Here is a 16,118-nt window from a genome sequence, read left to right on the forward strand (position 1 = left end):
GGGCAACAAGAAGTCTGTGGACAGAAGCAATCTCGCAAAGTGGTACAATATCCAGCCCAGACGAGGATCCGCTCTAGCTCTGCGCAGGCTCTGCGCAGGCTCAGCGCAGGCTCAGCACAGGCCAGCCAGACGCTACGGTTGGGGGCGGGCCCGGAAGGAGGGGCTTGGGAGCCTCACTCTGCGCTTGCGCTTAAGGGGCGTGGCGAGGTCGCACCTGCGCGAGTAGGGGGAAGGAGGAGGGGCGAGGTGACGCAGGCGTAATAATAGAGAAGGTGCCAGAAAGATTCAAAACAAGTGGCTGCGGCTGTCGCCCAGGAGTCGTTAGACGCCGGAATTCGGTGAGGATCTAGAGAAGCTTAAGGGTGATTGGCGGCAGGTAAACTGGACCACCTAGGTGCTGGGGAAAGGGCGGTACCTCCCTCACAGGGCTCGGGGCTCGGGTTTGGACAGCACCACCTGTGTGGAGCAGAGGGCTGCTTTGGTCGGTCCCACTGTAGGGGCAGAGGGTCACTTTCGGACCACATCACTTGGGTGGAGCAGTGAGGCTGATCTGACAGTACCACTGGACGGAGCCCAGGGGCATGTTCGGACAGCGCTACCCAGAACCAACGGGCAGTTGCGGGGGTGCCCCGCGTTGGGCCCCTAGGCTGTTTCGTACCGAATTAATTCGTCGGATCCGGAAGGTTGTTCGGAACATACCACCTGGGGAGGGGCGTTCGGACTCGGGCAGCCGGAGCGGGGTCGGGCGTCTCGACCTGTTACTAGGGGACCTTGGGCGATACCATTTGTTTGTGGGAGAAAGGGGGGGCTAAAGCGGCTGGAACGTGAGGTTGGCTCTGCACCGCGGGACGCGGCAGAAGAGACTCACTGGCGGGGATGAGGTTTGGGCCCCGGTGTCGCTGACCAATGCCTCCTCCCTGCTGTGTGGGTTCTAGGCCCTGGTTCTGATCTTGTTCCGCACGCCCCTCCCCTGGATATGGCGTTGTCCGGGCCGACCCCAGCCCCGAGCTGGGAGGAGGATGAGTGCTTGGACTACTACGGAATGCTGTCGCTTCACCGTATGTTCGAGGTGGTGGGCGGGCAACTGACCGAGTGCGAGCTGGAGCTGCTGGCCTTCCTGCTGGACGAGGTCCCCGGCGCCGCCGGCGGCCTGGCGCGTGCCCGCAGCGGCCTGGAGCTGCTGATGGAGCTGGAGCGCCGCGGGCAGTGCGACGAGAGCAACCTGCGACTGCTGGGGCAACTCCTGCGAGTGCTGGCTCGTCATGACTTGCTGCCACACCTGGCGCGTAAGCGGCGTCGGCCAGGTATGGTTGAATGGGAGGGTGCAAGACTTTTGGTGGGGAGAGGGCCTTACTTTCACTGGTCCCGCATGGTGCCTCTATGGAGAGTGCCATTATCAGACAGTGTATGTCCCATCTCACTCTTCTCTCCCATTAGGGTATCAATGAGAAACATAAGAGGGAGGTGACATGGCATTGGGAGGGGTGAGCTTGGGGAGTTTGGCCACATGAATAGTGATGTTTGTGGCTACTCTTTATGGAGGGCTTATTTCATGCCGGGCACAGTGTTGAGTCCTTCTTCATATATACTGTCACCTTATATTCTCTTGGTAATCCTAAGAGGAAGTCCAGTCATTGTCCCCACTGTACAAGGAAACACAGCAGGTTCAGAGAAGTTAAGCAGCTTGCCTGCATATAAGGACTGAATCCTATGTGTAGAGGAATGGGGAACAGGGAAAAGGAGATACAAAGGGACTGGACTGACAAAGTTTTTTCTGTGAGGCTTACATTTAGTGGGGGAATCAGACATCGAGACAGGTGAAAGATTTGCTTTTAGGTGTGGTTATAGAAAAACTGAAATAAAGTCATGGAGCAAAGTCAGAGAGAGTAGGGAGTGGAGTGCTTCAGAGTGAAGGGAGGCCGCCTTAAGACTTGATAACCAGTTAAGACCTTTCCAAGAAGGTGACATTTGAACTGAGACTGCACTGCCTCTGCAGTGCATAGATCTCAGAGGAGAAAATTCCAGGCAGAGGGAAGGGCAAGCTTTCAAACCCAGAGGCAGGAAGGAGTTTGGCAGTATCAGAGACAAGTGTGGCAGGAGCAGAGATCGAAATAAGTGCAAAGAGGTAGGTGAGAAGCCCTGTCACACAGGGGCTTACAGATAATACAGCTAGAAAGTGGTAGCTAGGATTCACACCTTGCTGGTTTGTGTCCAGAATTGATGCCCTTAATCCTTGTGAGGGAAGTACTCCTAGAGGACAGCAGTCCTGAGGTGAGGAGCTGGGAGGGTTTAAGACACAGGAGCCCCATGTGTGCACAGGCCTTAAGCTATTGAGCCCTTGGCTGGGTTACTGGAAGTGCTGTGGCTGGTTGGGTGAAAAGGTTTGTGAGCTTACCTGCAGAGGGTAAGTGCATGGGGTTTGGATAACAGGAGGAGGGCAGTCCTAGGGCAGAACTGACAAAATTTTTGGAAAAATAGTCTGGAGGTCAGGCTCTGAAGGAGATTTGGGAGCCTGCAGAGGCCTGCTTACTCGTTGGGGTCTCAGGGAGAGCCAAGGACAGTTGACCGGAGGGCACTGGGCAGCATTGCAGGGATCCTGACATTAACTCAGCTTACAGTGTAACCCTGACAGTTTGAGCTGCTGTAGACATGGATTGGGTGGCCCCAGGAGGTGATGAGTCTTATCCTGGGAAGTACTGAGCAGCTACTGGGCGTGAGGTGTTTAAGAGGGAGTGGGTGTCTGGGCTTTGACTTCTAGGGAACTCAGGTACCCTGTGGGGGCAGGTGCTCCTCTCAGAGGGTGGGAATTAGAGCCTGGAGGCTGTGAATACTTCTTTGCTTTCTTTCCCCCAGTGTCTCCAGAACGCTACAACTATGGCACATCCAGCTCTTCAAAGAGGACGGAGGGCAGCTGCCGCCGCCGTCGGCGATCAAGCAGTTCTTCAAATGCCCGGCAGGGTCAGTGGGAGACAGGTGAGCCCAGCTCTGTACACATGACAGCAGTGTCCCTCTCTTCCTCTGAACCCCATCCTGGCCCATCAAGGAAGGGGCCTGTTGGGTGATTTTGTCTCAGTTTTGTTTTGTGTGTGTGTGTGTGTATTATTGCTGCAAAAGCACATGTCCAGAAACGACATATAGACTTGTTTCTCACCGTTTTATATTTCATCTAAATGGCGTTATATAATGGGTATCATTCTTCACGTGGCTTTGTCGGACATGTTTCTGAGATTTATTCACGTTCAGTACCTCTAATTAGTTTCGTCTAATCGCCATGCCAATTAATTTATCCAGTCTCCTCTCCCCTAGTTTTTTAATCATTCAAATATAATTTCAAACATAGAGAGAAGTTGAAATATTAGAATAGTGAATATGCTCGTATTTTCCATCAAATTCAGTCATGTTAACATTTTGATAGTTTTGCTTTATGTGTATCTGTGTAATTCTGGGTTTTTTGTTGAACTGTTTGAAAGTAAATTACAGGCATCAGAACACTTTACCCCTAAATTACCAAGCATCTCCTGAGAATAAGGAGATTGTCTGAATTTACTTCAAGACCATTGTCATACCTAAGAAAGGATATAAATGCTAATTCTTTGATATCTTAATGGTCCATTTTCAGATCTCCTCGAAATTGTCTGCTCTTTCAGGATCCACTCATAGTTGTATTGCTGTGCATTCAGTTAGTAGTCTCCTTAACCTCTTATCATAGAACTGACTCCCCCACCTCCAGTACCTTTTTCTTTTTTTCCCCATGACATTGATCTGTTGATCCTACCAGGCCACTTGTTTTGTACAACGTCCTGATTATTTCCAGATATGTCTGAAAATTTCCTGATGGTGTCATTTAACTTCTCCTCCTGTCCCGTATGTTTTGAATCAATTGGGTTTGAAGAGTTGGTTAGATTCAGGTTACATGTTTTTGGCAGGTGTGCTCCTTGGTTGATGCCATGGGCTTCACATTGGAGCACGTCAGGAGGCACGTAAGGAATGATTTTCCTGTTGTGAGCAAGTTTGGTCACTTGGTTATGGTGGTGTCTGCCATATTTAACCTTTGTATAGAGCCAGTTTCCCCTCTGCAGTTAGTAAATGATCTATAGGATGACATGTTGGCACGTTCTGTTCCCCAGCAGCATTCCCAGTGGGTTTAGCATCCATTGGTGATCCTGCCTGAACCAGTTATTACATTGGTATTTGCAAAATGGTGATTTTTCTAATTCATTTTTTTCTAATTTTTTTCTATGTCTGTTAGTTGGCATTCTTTCAAGAGGAGTTTGAAAGAATGCCAACTAACAGAAATTTGAAAGAATGTTACATTCTTTCAAAGTAACTTCTCTCTCTCTCCTTCCCTCCCTCTCTCTTTTTATTTAGTGGAGAGAGGGGTATCACTGTGGACTCATGTATTCTTTTTTATTTACTGTGTTATAATCAATTAATCATTCTTTCTGATACTCAAGTTGGTTAGCTTCTCTGTCTTTTTGATGTGTCTCCATCATTCTTTGGGTGCTTCCTGCTTTGTAGGAGTACAAAATGTCCTGTCCCTTCCCCAGCCCTGGAATCAACTGTTTCCAGAAGCCTGGTTTCTTTTAGAACCAGTGGTATTTGGAGACTGAGATCTAGGTGCTGAGCATGCACATTGTTTCTAGATACTTTTAGTGAGCAGAGGTAGAAACTGCTTTTTAAAAAAAGTTCATATTAGTATTTGCAATTCAAAATTAATTTTACAGAGACTTTTTTTAGTCTTACACTGAAAATCTTAGTTCTTGACGACATTGGGATATGGACTTACTTGTTTTATTTCACAAAAGTAATAAAACAGCTTCAAAATTACAATGTCGGTACCACTGCTGACTGTATCTACTGAATGAAACATAAGGTTCTTTGGTGGTTCTAATTCAGAGTATATCCTTTTGAGAATTTACCATCAGAATGTTTTTCCTAGTTACTTGAAATCTTTTCTTTTCTCCTCGTTACCAATTATATAAACAGATTAATTTGTTTCTATTTGTGTTCAATTTTATGGTTTTTTTGTGTCGTGTTCTGAGTATGCAAAACAGTTACATGATCCTGAAATCAAAACTAAAGTATGTAAAAAAGATTTTCTTAAAAGTATCATTTCCAGTTTTGTCTCCCTCCCCTACAATAGGTAATCAGTTTCGTTCATTTCTAATAAATCCTTACTGTGTTTCATCTTGCAAAAAAAGCAAATATGTGTATATTTTTGTTTCCCCTCCTTTTTTAATACAAAACATAGCAAACAGTAGGTACTTGCTTTGCACCTTGCTTTATTTCACTAAGCAATCTATCCTAGAAATTACTGTGTATCCTTTTTGTCAGACATTTACTTTGTTTTTGAGTTTACATGGTTATAAACTATAAAGGACGCTCCAGTGACTGTTGTCCTGCCTGTTTCCTGGTATGAGTGTTCAGGGTTTCTCTAGGTTCACACCTGGGAGAGGGACTGCCAGGTCGGGGGTTGTGCTCATCTGCGCTTCTAAATGATGCTACTAGGTGGATGTACTTACTTCTCATCTTATGGACAGGGCGATCAAGGCCCAGGAAGCATAGAGGCTCACCCACGGTCTCACAGCATGGAGTCCAGCCTTGAGCTCTTCCTTGGGCATCCATGTTGGTGCTCCACCTGTCATCCTGGTCCTCAACCCATCCCACCTTTTTCTCCTCAGGTTCTCCCCCAACTAAGCGGCAGCGGCGGAGTCGAGGCCGTCCCAGTAGTGGTGCCAGACGGCGGCGGAGAGGGGGTCCAGTCAACCCCCAGCAGCAGCAGGAGTCAGCCAGGCCCACCTCAGAAGGCAAAGTGACTTGTGGTAGGTGTCTCTGTGTGCCCTGGGAAATGCATGGGCAATGCCCATGGCAGGCTGTAGAGCCAGAGGGTGGGAGAACCAGGCCCCTGTCTGGGGTGTGACACCTAATGGGTGGGCAGTGACTCTGTGTATCTGTTAAGCACAGTGGAATCCGTGTTCTTTCTATTGTCATTTTGTTCACATCCTGCCTGTAGTTGAAGTATTATGTTGTGTGCCACATCCTCCAGGAAGCCTTTCTTGACAACCCCCTGCCCTCAGTTTCATTTATGGGTAGAAGAACCAGTCAAGGGCTGAGCAGCTGGGCATGGCATGCCTTGGAGCAGATAGGAGTTGGATTTTATTCTGTATGTCAATTACTGTGCAAGGGTTTCAGGCAGGGGAGTGAGGTGATCTGACACCTGTTTTTAAGGGATCTCTGACTCCATCTCGTAAATCAGTTAATAAATGAGTTACAGTTTGCAGAGTGCTTAGAATGGTGCCAGGCATGTAGAACAGGTGCACTTGAAGGAAATTCAACAAATTGGAAGCAGGGAAATGAGTGAAGAGGCTGCTAAGTCCAACAAAGAGGAAGCAGAGGTCTGGCCTGGGGTAGTGGCATTGGAGAGAGGGTAAGAAGGAGGTGGACTAAGGGAATAAGGAAACATTTTGGATATAGGTGACTTGACCTGCAGATAAGTTGATTTGGGCAGGCTGGGGGACTCTGCAGTGCAGACTCATGCAGACCTTGCCTTTGAGAAATTCCCCTTGGTCCTGAGGGGAGGACACAGGCATAGGTGGGCTCTGTCATACACATACACCTCCCCACACCCCTCTGGTACCCTCTTCTCTGAGATAGGCAAGCCGCAGTTTCACAGAAACTATCAACTGGTGAGATGCTCAGGCTGGGGTGGGGTGGGGGTAGAATTACAGATGGGAAGATGGACATGGCGGCGGCGGCAGCAGCGGCAGCTCTGCTCCCCAGGAGACCTCAGCCTAGGGGTGCTTCCTCTACCATCTACAGAGCCTTCAGCCCACAAAGCGAGCATGCCTGCCCCTTCCCAGTGCCCATTATGCCCCCATCCCCAGGCTCTGATCCTCACATCCACTCCATAGATGAGGATGCAGATACCTGTGCTGGGTGCTGTCAGGAGGAACAGACCAATAGAGCCAGCCTGTGTGCTCAGACAGCCCCTACTTGAGGGGGTGGCTGTCTGGTCATGATTCTCCCCCAAGTCAGACTATAATTAACAGAGCCGCCCACTGGCTAGGTGGCTCAGGGAGTCAGTCCTTCCCTGGGGAGCAGACCAAGCTGAGGCTGGAGAGAGGTCTTGCTAGTGGAAGCTTTAGGTCTCTTCTTGGAGGGTGGGGAGGTTGTTAACCTGGGTGTGGCTGGCTCTTGATGCAGGATGGGTGAGCAGGTCTGACTGCTGACTCACTAGGCAGGGTGGGGCTAGAGTGAGGCTCTCCCCAGTAGAGCCCTGCTTTTCCCCTTGTAAGTGGATATGGCTTAGTCCCAGGGGTGGAAGGAGGCCCTTCCAGACCTGAGTAAGGAAGGGGCCTGCCATTGTTGCTCCTCCTCACCTGTAACAGTTCTGGGGGTCGACCCCAGTCAGATGCCCACCACTGGATAGAACCAGACTAAACTCCTCTGAGGACCCAAGAGTGTGAAGAAGGGGCCATGGGGGATCCTGGGCTCAGACACAGGACCTCTGAGTTTCCATGTCCCTCTCAGGGCCATCCACTGAGCACTGTGCTGGGTGTGCTTCTCACCTGACCTTAGATTCTCAAGACCACCCTTGAGATAGGGATGATGTCCCCCATTGTGAAGAGTGGCGGGACTGGGCTGAAACTCGGGTTTGTTCACTTGGTTATTCTATGTATATTTATAGAGCTTACTAAGTGCTGACCTCCCACAGCAGGGATTGGAGGCCCTTGTCCTCAGGGAGCTTGTGTTGGAGGAGAAAGTTAAGAGAAAGAGAAACTTCAAATGTCAGCAGTGAAGAGACAGGACGAGGGGTAGAGAATGATGGAAAATGCAGTTCCAGGTGTATTTTCAAGACAGATTGGTCTAGGAAGCCCTCTCAGAAGAGAGGAGGAGAGGGAGGAGTCTGTGGATGGCTGGGGAGGAGTGGTTCAGATAGAGGGGACAGCAGGAATGAAGGCCTGAGTGGGAACATGCCAATTGTTGGTGATAGGATTGCAAGGAAGCTGGCAGGGCTGGAGTGGTGGCAGTGGGGGAGGCTGTCAGGAGGAGAGGCCAGGAGAGATGACCAGGGGCCCATCCTGCAAAGCCTGTGAGCCACAGGTCAGGGCTTTGGATTTTTTAAATGATGGAAATCAGTTGGAGGATTTGGATGACAGGCTGAGCTTTTTTCGCCTTGATGTTTTCTATGGAGAAGAAACAGAAGCAGACAGACTACCATAATGATCCCTAGCTCCCTGTCACCCAACTTCAACAGTTGTAAAGTTGTGGCTGATCTCATTTCATCAGCCATATGTTTTGGAGTCAGTTCCAGGTGTCCTATTATTTCATCTGTAGATTTTTCACTGTGTATCTTTAGAAGATAAGAATTCTTTAAAAAAAAAAATTACACCCAAAAAATTAAGAAAAGCTTCTTACTTTCAACATTCTGCTCAGTGCTTAAATTTCCCATTCTAAAGTAATAAATATTGGTTCTCTGAGTCTCTCCTGTAGGATTCCCCCACAACCTCTGATTTCTCTCCCCCACTCCCTTTGCACTGCATTTGTTGAGAGTAGTTGTCCTGTAGTATTTCCCAAAAACCGGATTTTGCTGAATGCATTCTGTGGTAGGGTTGACTGAACGTGTTCCCCTGTCGTCTGTATTTCCTGAAAATCAGTAGTTGGGCCTGGAGAGGCTTGGTCAGATTCTGGTATGATATTTTGTTTTTTTCAAGCTAACTTCCTAGGTAGTATTGTGCTCTTCCTTCAGTAAACAGGCAGAAACAGCAGCCTCTTCTCCTTGCCTCCATCCCTTAGTTCAGTAGAGGTTGAAAACTTTACATTGACATCATGACTCTGGCTGGGCCTTGGGAAAGAGACTGGAGCAGGGGAGGGGTTTGGCTGTTGTCCAGAGGAAGGTGATGCAGCCTGGTGTGGCAGTCTTTCCTTTAGAGCTCGCTGGCTGTTTTCTCTTTGCCTGGCATGGGAGCACAGGTCCTCTATATCCCCAGCCCTTCCTACTAATAACTCCCAGAGGGGAGACCTGAGAGAGATTCATCCCTGACCTCCAGCCACTCCCAGCGCCAGGTCTGGCACACAAGGCTGCTCATCTGCTCACCTGGGTCTGTCCCTCATAGGCGTGTCCTCCCATTTCCCTCTGCAGCCCGCTGTGTCCCAGAAGAGACTGATGAGGCATGGGGTAAAGGGACAAGAGGGTTCTGGGGTCCACCTGAGTGCAGGAAACAGGAGCAGCTCTGCTCTCTAGGAAGGCATGGCTCCACCCTCTGCCATGGGGGCAAGGAACATTTCCCCACAAGTGGAGAGGGACTGTTGACAAACGCTTGGTGTTCCTGGATGGAGGAATCCATTTGGCTGGGCCTCAGCCCAGGTCATATGGGTGCTGGGAACTGCGACCCTCACTATCATGCCTGGGCCAGTCCATTGACTTCTCTCCATGTCTACTGCTTCCATCCTGAACCAGCCGCCTTCAGCCTGTCCTGTCTGCTACCCTGGCTCTGTTGCTGACCACCCTGCTGCTTCTATAGAGCAACTGGAGTTGTCTCGGTGTCATGAGGCCACTTCCTTCCTGCTGCACTCAGAGGCTCATTACGGGCCAGGCACTGGCCACAGCCCTTTACCTGCATCCAGCCGTGTAATCCTAACAGTGACTGCCTGAGAGCAGTTGATTGGGGTGAGGTTATTTTATGGAGGAGGCCACTGAGGTGCAGAGAGGTGTGGTCTGCTCGGAAGGCCCAGACTCCCTGCTCTGGCCTGCCAGGGTGTGGTCAACCCCACCCTTCCAGTTGTGTCCTTGTGCCCTTCTCCACCGTGGTCTGGCCCCCAGCTTGTGAACACCTCAAGTTCATTTTCTGCCTCTGGACTTGCACACACTCCACACTCTTCTGGGAATGCTACTCTTCTCACTGTTGTCCTATCTTGACTGACTTGTCCTCCTTCACACTTCGCTTCCAATGTCATTTCCTGGAGAGATCCTCTCTGATCGTTTAGATCTAAATTACAATTCACTCTTTATGATTTTCTCGCCTGACCCTTGGGATGTCTTCTAATTACAGACTTTTGTGTGTGGTTGTATGAGAAGCAGCAAACAGGATAAGGGTAGTTAAGAGCTTGGGCTCAGGGGCCAGGCATCTCAGTTGGAATTCCAGCTCTGTGATTTCCTGCCTGTGGACAGGTAACTCATCTCTTGTGCCTTAGTTTCCACATCTGCAAAAAGGGGATAATAGCACTGCCTCATAAGGTTGCAGGTATAATCAAAAAGGTCAGTAGATGTGAAATGTGCATAGGTAGTGCAGTAAGTACTGTACAAGTGTTGCCTGTCATTAAGTTATTTTGGCGAATAGTGAGGAGAGATGGTGCATGATGTCCGTGATTCAGATCCAGGGGTGGAGCAGTGGCTTGGATAATGCACATCTTCCCTTTTCCTAAGTGGTGCTTCCCTGTCCTCCCCTTTTGCGTGCTGTTGTTTTGTGTTCCAGACCAGAGTTGGATCTTTTCCTCAGCTGTAAATGGAATAATGAAAGTGCTGTGAGGACTCGGGGGGTTAAGATAGGGAAAGCACCTGGGTAGGGTGTGGCCCACACGAAGTTTCCCTTGACTGGGCTTACATGTCTCCCAGTCCGGCTTGCAGCAGGGCGCTCATGTCTCCCCAGCATTCCTGGCACTTAGTAAATATCGGGTGAATGAAGAATGAATGGGACACACATGAATCCACCCTGGCCCTGTCCTTCCACCCCCACCATGGCTGGTGGGCTCCGGGTGAATATACAGTCTCCACTGCAGGTCTGGTAGCAGTCTGTGCTGAGGAGGAAGGCAGTCTGGGAGGGGACTCACCTGGGTGGGCTGGAAGTGCCGTGAGCTGGGCCTTGGTGGGTGAGTGGGCATTCTGGGCAGAGGAGGTGGACAGGTGGTTTTGTGAGTAAGTAAGGCTTATACTGGGAGCATTTCCCTTGTGGCCGGAGGGCAGGGTATGTAGCTGGGATTGAAGGAGGAGATGAGGGAGGAGGTTGGCTCGGGACCCAGATGAGAGAGGGCAAGGCCTAGGCAGGGGCTGTGGGGGTAGAGTGGTGAGTGTTGAAATCAGTTCCTATTTCTGGGTGCCTTCTGTGTCTAGACCCTGTGTCAAGTACTTCACAAGTTGTCTAAACCTCATGACCCCATCGTGCAGCAGGGACCTCTTGTTTGTCTGTTTATGTTTTTCAGATGGGGAAACTGAGGCTCAGAGAGGTGAGGTCACATGCCCAAGGCCCCACAGCTAGAGAGTGGCAGAGCTGGGACTCGCCTCAAGGTCTGTCGGACTCCGCCACCTGGCTCTGTGCCTCTGCCACTGAGCAGCCCCGTGTGGCCTTGGACAGGTGCTGCTTCTCCCAGTCCCCTGCTCCCTGGCCCATGCCTGTTGAGGATATGGTTAGACACTCATAGGAGTCAAGGATATGAACCCAGAGGTCTTACATAGTCCTTAGGATGGAGGGAGACAGGCCTGAGTGCTGTGGGAAGTCCTGGGGCCGAGGCCAGGCAGGTTTCCCTGGGACTTAAGCAGAGAGGGTGAGGTTCTGCTAAAGGCAGAAAGAGGAAGGGTTTGGGGTTTGGGGTGGGAGGAGGAAGTGGTCGATGCTGAGAAGTCGCCTGGGGAAGCAGAGACCTGCCTTACACTTTCTGCTCTGCTGCTGACACGGTCTGTGAAAGGTGAAGGGAGTCCAGGGCATGATACTTCCCCTTCCAAAGCTTCAGTTACTTCATCTGTCAAGTGGGTTGAATGTGGCCCCAGCCCCATAGAGCTGATCCTGCTGAATCTCCAAGGGTAAAGCTTTTGGCACATCAGAGCTGTTGGCTACTGTTCATGGAGTACCCATTGGTCACCATTTGTAGTGCTAGCCAGTTCCTTTCTATCTATTGTTCTCTCTTTAATCATCTGAACAGCTGTTCCCAGTAGGGATTGTCCCCTGGTTTAGACAGGAACCTGGGCTCAGAGAAGCGGTGGCTTGTCCCAGGTCACACAGCCAGTGCCTGAAGGGTCCTGGGTTGGAATTGGCTCCATAGACCTAAAGCTGCTCTCTGGGTCATGGGAGAATCACTGACCTTTGGCAGACACTGCCACTGCCTGGCCATGCGAACTTAGGCAAATCACTTCACTTCTCTTTGCCTCCATTTCTTCATCTCTAAATTGGGGTGATAATAGGGCCTGCCTCGCAGGGTTGTTTGTGGATTAAATGAGTTCATGTCAATCTACTGCTTATAGTCATTTCTAGCTTATAGCTGATCCTCAGGACAGCCTGTGTTGTGAGTGGAGAGGAGGTTCTGTTAGCCCGGTTCACAGGTGGGAATTCAGTAATCCCACAGGGAGGTAATATGCCTGAGGTCACATTTACATGGATGCCTTGGAAGTTCCAAGTCCTATCCCCTGCACACAGCTGCCGCCTCATTTGGGTGGATGTGGGCAGGGTTGTGACAGAAACTCAACTCAGACTGGCTTAAGCAAGAAGGAAGTTGATTATAGCTGAAAATCCAGGTGCTTCAGGCATATGCAATGAACTCAAGGGTCTTTTTGTCTCTAACCTTAGCCTTGTGTAGGTTTCATTCTCTCACCTCCTGGTGGCAAAATGGCCCCCAGCAGCTCTGGGCTTACAGCCCACCTTTTTGGCAGCCCCTGTGGAAAGAGAGCTCCTGCTTCTGGTAGAGCCAGCCCAGTTCCAGTCTTGAATCTCCTGGGCCTGGTGCTTGCTTGATGGGTGGGGGGCTGGGGAGGTGGTTGGCCCTACATGAATGTCACTGTTTGAGGGTGGGAGATGGGTGAGTGAGGCTGGTTACCTAAAAGCAAGTCCCATCTCTCATGCATTGGTTCTTTCACAAATGTCTATCAAGTACCTCCTTTGTACCATGGGGCTATACAAGTGAACAAAACAGACGAAAATTTCTTTCTTCAGGGAGCTCACACTGGGAGGAGACAGATGATAAGCCTGACAGTAAAGGAAAGCTTAGAGTAGATTAGGTAATAAGGTCCTTGGGAAGAAATGGAGCAAAGTATGGGGAACTGGAAATTCTGGGCACTGGGTGGGATAGTCTCATTGGGAAGGTGGCATTTGAGCAAAGACCTGAAGGAAGTGAGAGAGGAGACTGGGGACAGAACATCCCTGGCTGAAGGGTAGGTAGGGCCGGGTGGAACCTGCCTGGTGATGAGGGGACCGAGCAGCAAGGAGTGGTGAGGCTGGAGTGGGCCATGTAAGGGGAAGAGAAGGTCACTAGGTTAGGAGGTAACAGGCCAGACCACAGGAGGGAAACCGAGTGCGGGTGTCATCCGTACTTGGGTGTGGTTACCGGAAGGGGGAAGGATGTGGGGCTGGTGCAGTACAACCCACGGTGGGGGGCAGCAGGAGGAGGCCTGAGGGAAGGAGGAAGGGTGGCAGTCCCCCTTTCCCTCCTCCAGTCCCCCTCTTCCCCCTGTGCAGTGTTTTGGGTGTCAGCCCCTCCCTGACCAGTCCGTCCTTCTCTGCAGACATCCGGCTGAGGGTGCGAGCGGAGTACTGCGAACATGGGCCAGCCTTGGAGCAGGGTGTGGCATCCCGGCGGCCCCAGGCGCTGGCACGGCAGCTGGACGTGTTTGGGCAGGCCACTGCGGTCCTGCGCTCACGGGACCTGGGCTCTGTGGTCTGTGACATCAAGTTCTCGGAGCTCTCCTATCTGGACGCCTTCTGGGGTGACTACCTGAGTGGTGCCCTGCTGCAGGCCCTGCGGGGCGTGTTCCTGACTGAGGCTCTGCGTGAGGCCGTGGGCCGGGAGGCTGTCCGACTGCTGGTCAGTGTGGACGAGGCCGACTACGAGGCTGGCCGGCGCCGCCTGCTGCTGATGGAGGAGGAGGGGGGACGGCGCCCAACTGAGGCCTCCTGATCCTGGATCTGGCAGGACTGACCCCTCCTCCTAGCTTCTGGGCTACCTTCTCCTCTGGAGGATGATGACCATCTCTACCCCTAAATGACTGTCACTCCAGCAGCTCGGAGGACTGCGACAGCCAGGCCCCTTGACATCCTGGACCCTTGACAGGCCCTCCCACAGGATGTGGGTGCTGAGGCCTAAACCACTTCCAGCTGAGTTTCCTTCCCAACTCTCCCCCTCCACCCCCAGGTGTGTTCCCTCAGCTTCAGGAAGCTGGGGGCTCAGGCATGCTGATCCAAAAGGAAGAGAAGCATAGCCACACATTCACCAAAGGCCCCTTGCACATGTTTCCCTGACCCAGGGCTGTGTGTGCACACACACTGGCCCCCTCTGAAACGTCCCCTGGGCTCCTGCCCTGGCCCGCTCCACTTTGGCCTAAGGGCTTTTCTCTCAGGATCTCTGATTATACTGCCCCCAACCCTGGGCTTCAGCCGCAGCAGTGGGCATGGAGCTGGGGTGCACCCGGGGCATGCTCACCTTGCCCACACATCTCTACAGCCAGCCAGGGCTCTGCCCAGCTTCCACACACAGACCTGGCTCTCCACCTTCTCCTGGAGGCTGGACAGACTTGTACACAGATCTGCACCCAGAATGTCACACATGTGTTGCGGCAGCAGCAGACCAAATGAGCTGTGTCCCAGGGGCCAGGACCAGACACCAACTTTCTTCTTAGAAAGGGAAGGCAGAGGCATGGGGCTGATGGGAAAGGCCTTTTACAAATGGCTCCAATAAAACTGCCCTGGATGGGGCATAGGTGGGCATCAGGGCTCCCTAGGACTCTTTCTTTATGGGCTGGAGGGAGGAGTTGATGAGAGCACTACCAATCCTGGAGTTCTGGCCCAGTATTGGGCTGGAAGGTGGGCAGGATGCTGGATCATCTGCTGCCTACTGCCACAGCCTTTCCCTTCTCTTGGCCTGTTTCCTCATCTGTCTAAGGAGGAAACAATGACTTGGAGTCATAAACTCTCCCACCTTCATTTGCACATGCTTTGCTCCTGTATGTCCTTGGGAGTGCTGGTATTTTAAACTAGTTCAGTAAGGTGGGCCAGCTCTCTCTCAGGCTGATAGAACACAAAGGTTTGGAAACCAAATGGATCAGCAGGAAGTGCTCTCTGCCTAGGACCCCTCTCCAGATGGCTTCCCTCCCCTGACACTTAGGCAGTCACCTTGTCTTAAATCTGGCACCCTTGTCCCTCCCGAGGCCGAATGCTTCCTGCTGCCCTGTGGCTACAGCTGAGGTTGTGGCTTCTTGCTCTTTCCCCACAGCTTGTTTAAGGGCTTAGGAACTCAAGTTTCTTACACAATACCTGGGGTGTTCCTTCCTGGGGGAGAAGGGGACCCAGGGTGGGGGTGGAGTGGGCAGGGATTCCCAACCACTAGCGTTTCCTGGGGGAGAGAATCACACACCTGGGAACCGATTGTGCACCTCTGATCTGTGTGGATAAAAAGGGATATAGTGGTTAAGTCTAGGAGCTGAGTCCTGCCCAGGAGTCAAGACCTGGTCCACTTAGTTGCTGTGTGATCTTAAGACTGTTTCCACTTACCATTTCTGGGAGGAAGCTAAGGTCTGCAGGGCACCTAGACAAGATCTATTTAAATGGGCTCAGAGGGGAAATGAGTTGCCTGAGGAATAGAGCAGCACAGAGATGGAGAGCAGCTTTCCCCTAGTGGAGGCTGTCAGGTTGAGGAGAGAGGTGATGGCTTCCACTACCTTTCAACTTACCTCCTGTTAGGGGAACTCTCCTTGGCTTGGGCGAGAGTAGGCTTTCTTTTCACTACCTTCCAAGATTGGAGGCCCTCCTATGCTTCGGGCTTCCCGCGCTTGGGGCTGGGAGCTGCTGCTTGTCCCCTCCTCCCCTGGGCTGAATTCCGGCATCCGCCTCTGCCGCTGGCCCTGGGCTTGCCTGTCCCCCTCACCCCCAATTTACGAATGGTGGGCCCCGCCCCTTTAGTGGACAACATTTCGGAACCTGGCCCTTCCCCCACCTCCATTCTGTTCCTTGCTGAAGCCCCGCCCCCTACTTCAGCCCCGCCCGAGTAGGCCATCCCACCCGCGGGCCCCACCTCATTCTTCAGGCCCTTCGCGCGCCGTATTTTAAGCTGGGGGCGCGGTTGGCGGCCCGGGGCCCGGGGGTGCGTCCTTCATAGCCAGTGCCTGCCGGAAATAAGGAAGCCTAATCTCGAGGCCGCCG

The 16,118-nt window shown here is 51.6% G+C and overlaps 1 protein-coding gene across 2 annotated transcripts; it reads left to right on the top strand.

Moving 5' to 3' along the window:
* The first annotated feature begins 198 nt into the window (after window positions 1-198).
* DEDD2 (death effector domain containing 2) lies at window positions 199-14,687 on the top strand. 2 transcript variants are annotated; one of them, XM_010981444.3, is made up of 5 exons: window positions 199-338; window positions 936-1,304; window positions 2,854-2,973; window positions 5,682-5,822; window positions 13,490-14,687. In XM_010981444.3, exons 2-5 carry the CDS (start codon window positions 977-979, stop codon window positions 13,879-13,881), a joined length of 981 nt encoding a protein of 326 aa, XP_010979746.1. In that variant the 5' UTR covers window positions 199-338; window positions 936-976; the 3' UTR covers window positions 13,882-14,687. The 2 variants fall into 2 exon arrangements, with proteins under 2 accessions (XP_010979746.1, XP_010979747.1); XM_010981445.3 differs by having other exon boundaries at window positions 215-376.
* Window positions 14,688-16,118: the final 1,431 nt, after the last annotated feature.

Source organism: Camelus dromedarius, chromosome 9, assembly GCF_036321535.1.
Source record: "Camelus dromedarius isolate mCamDro1 chromosome 9, mCamDro1.pat, whole genome shotgun sequence".
Lineage (NCBI taxonomy): Eukaryota > Metazoa > Chordata > Mammalia > Artiodactyla > Camelidae > Camelus > Camelus dromedarius.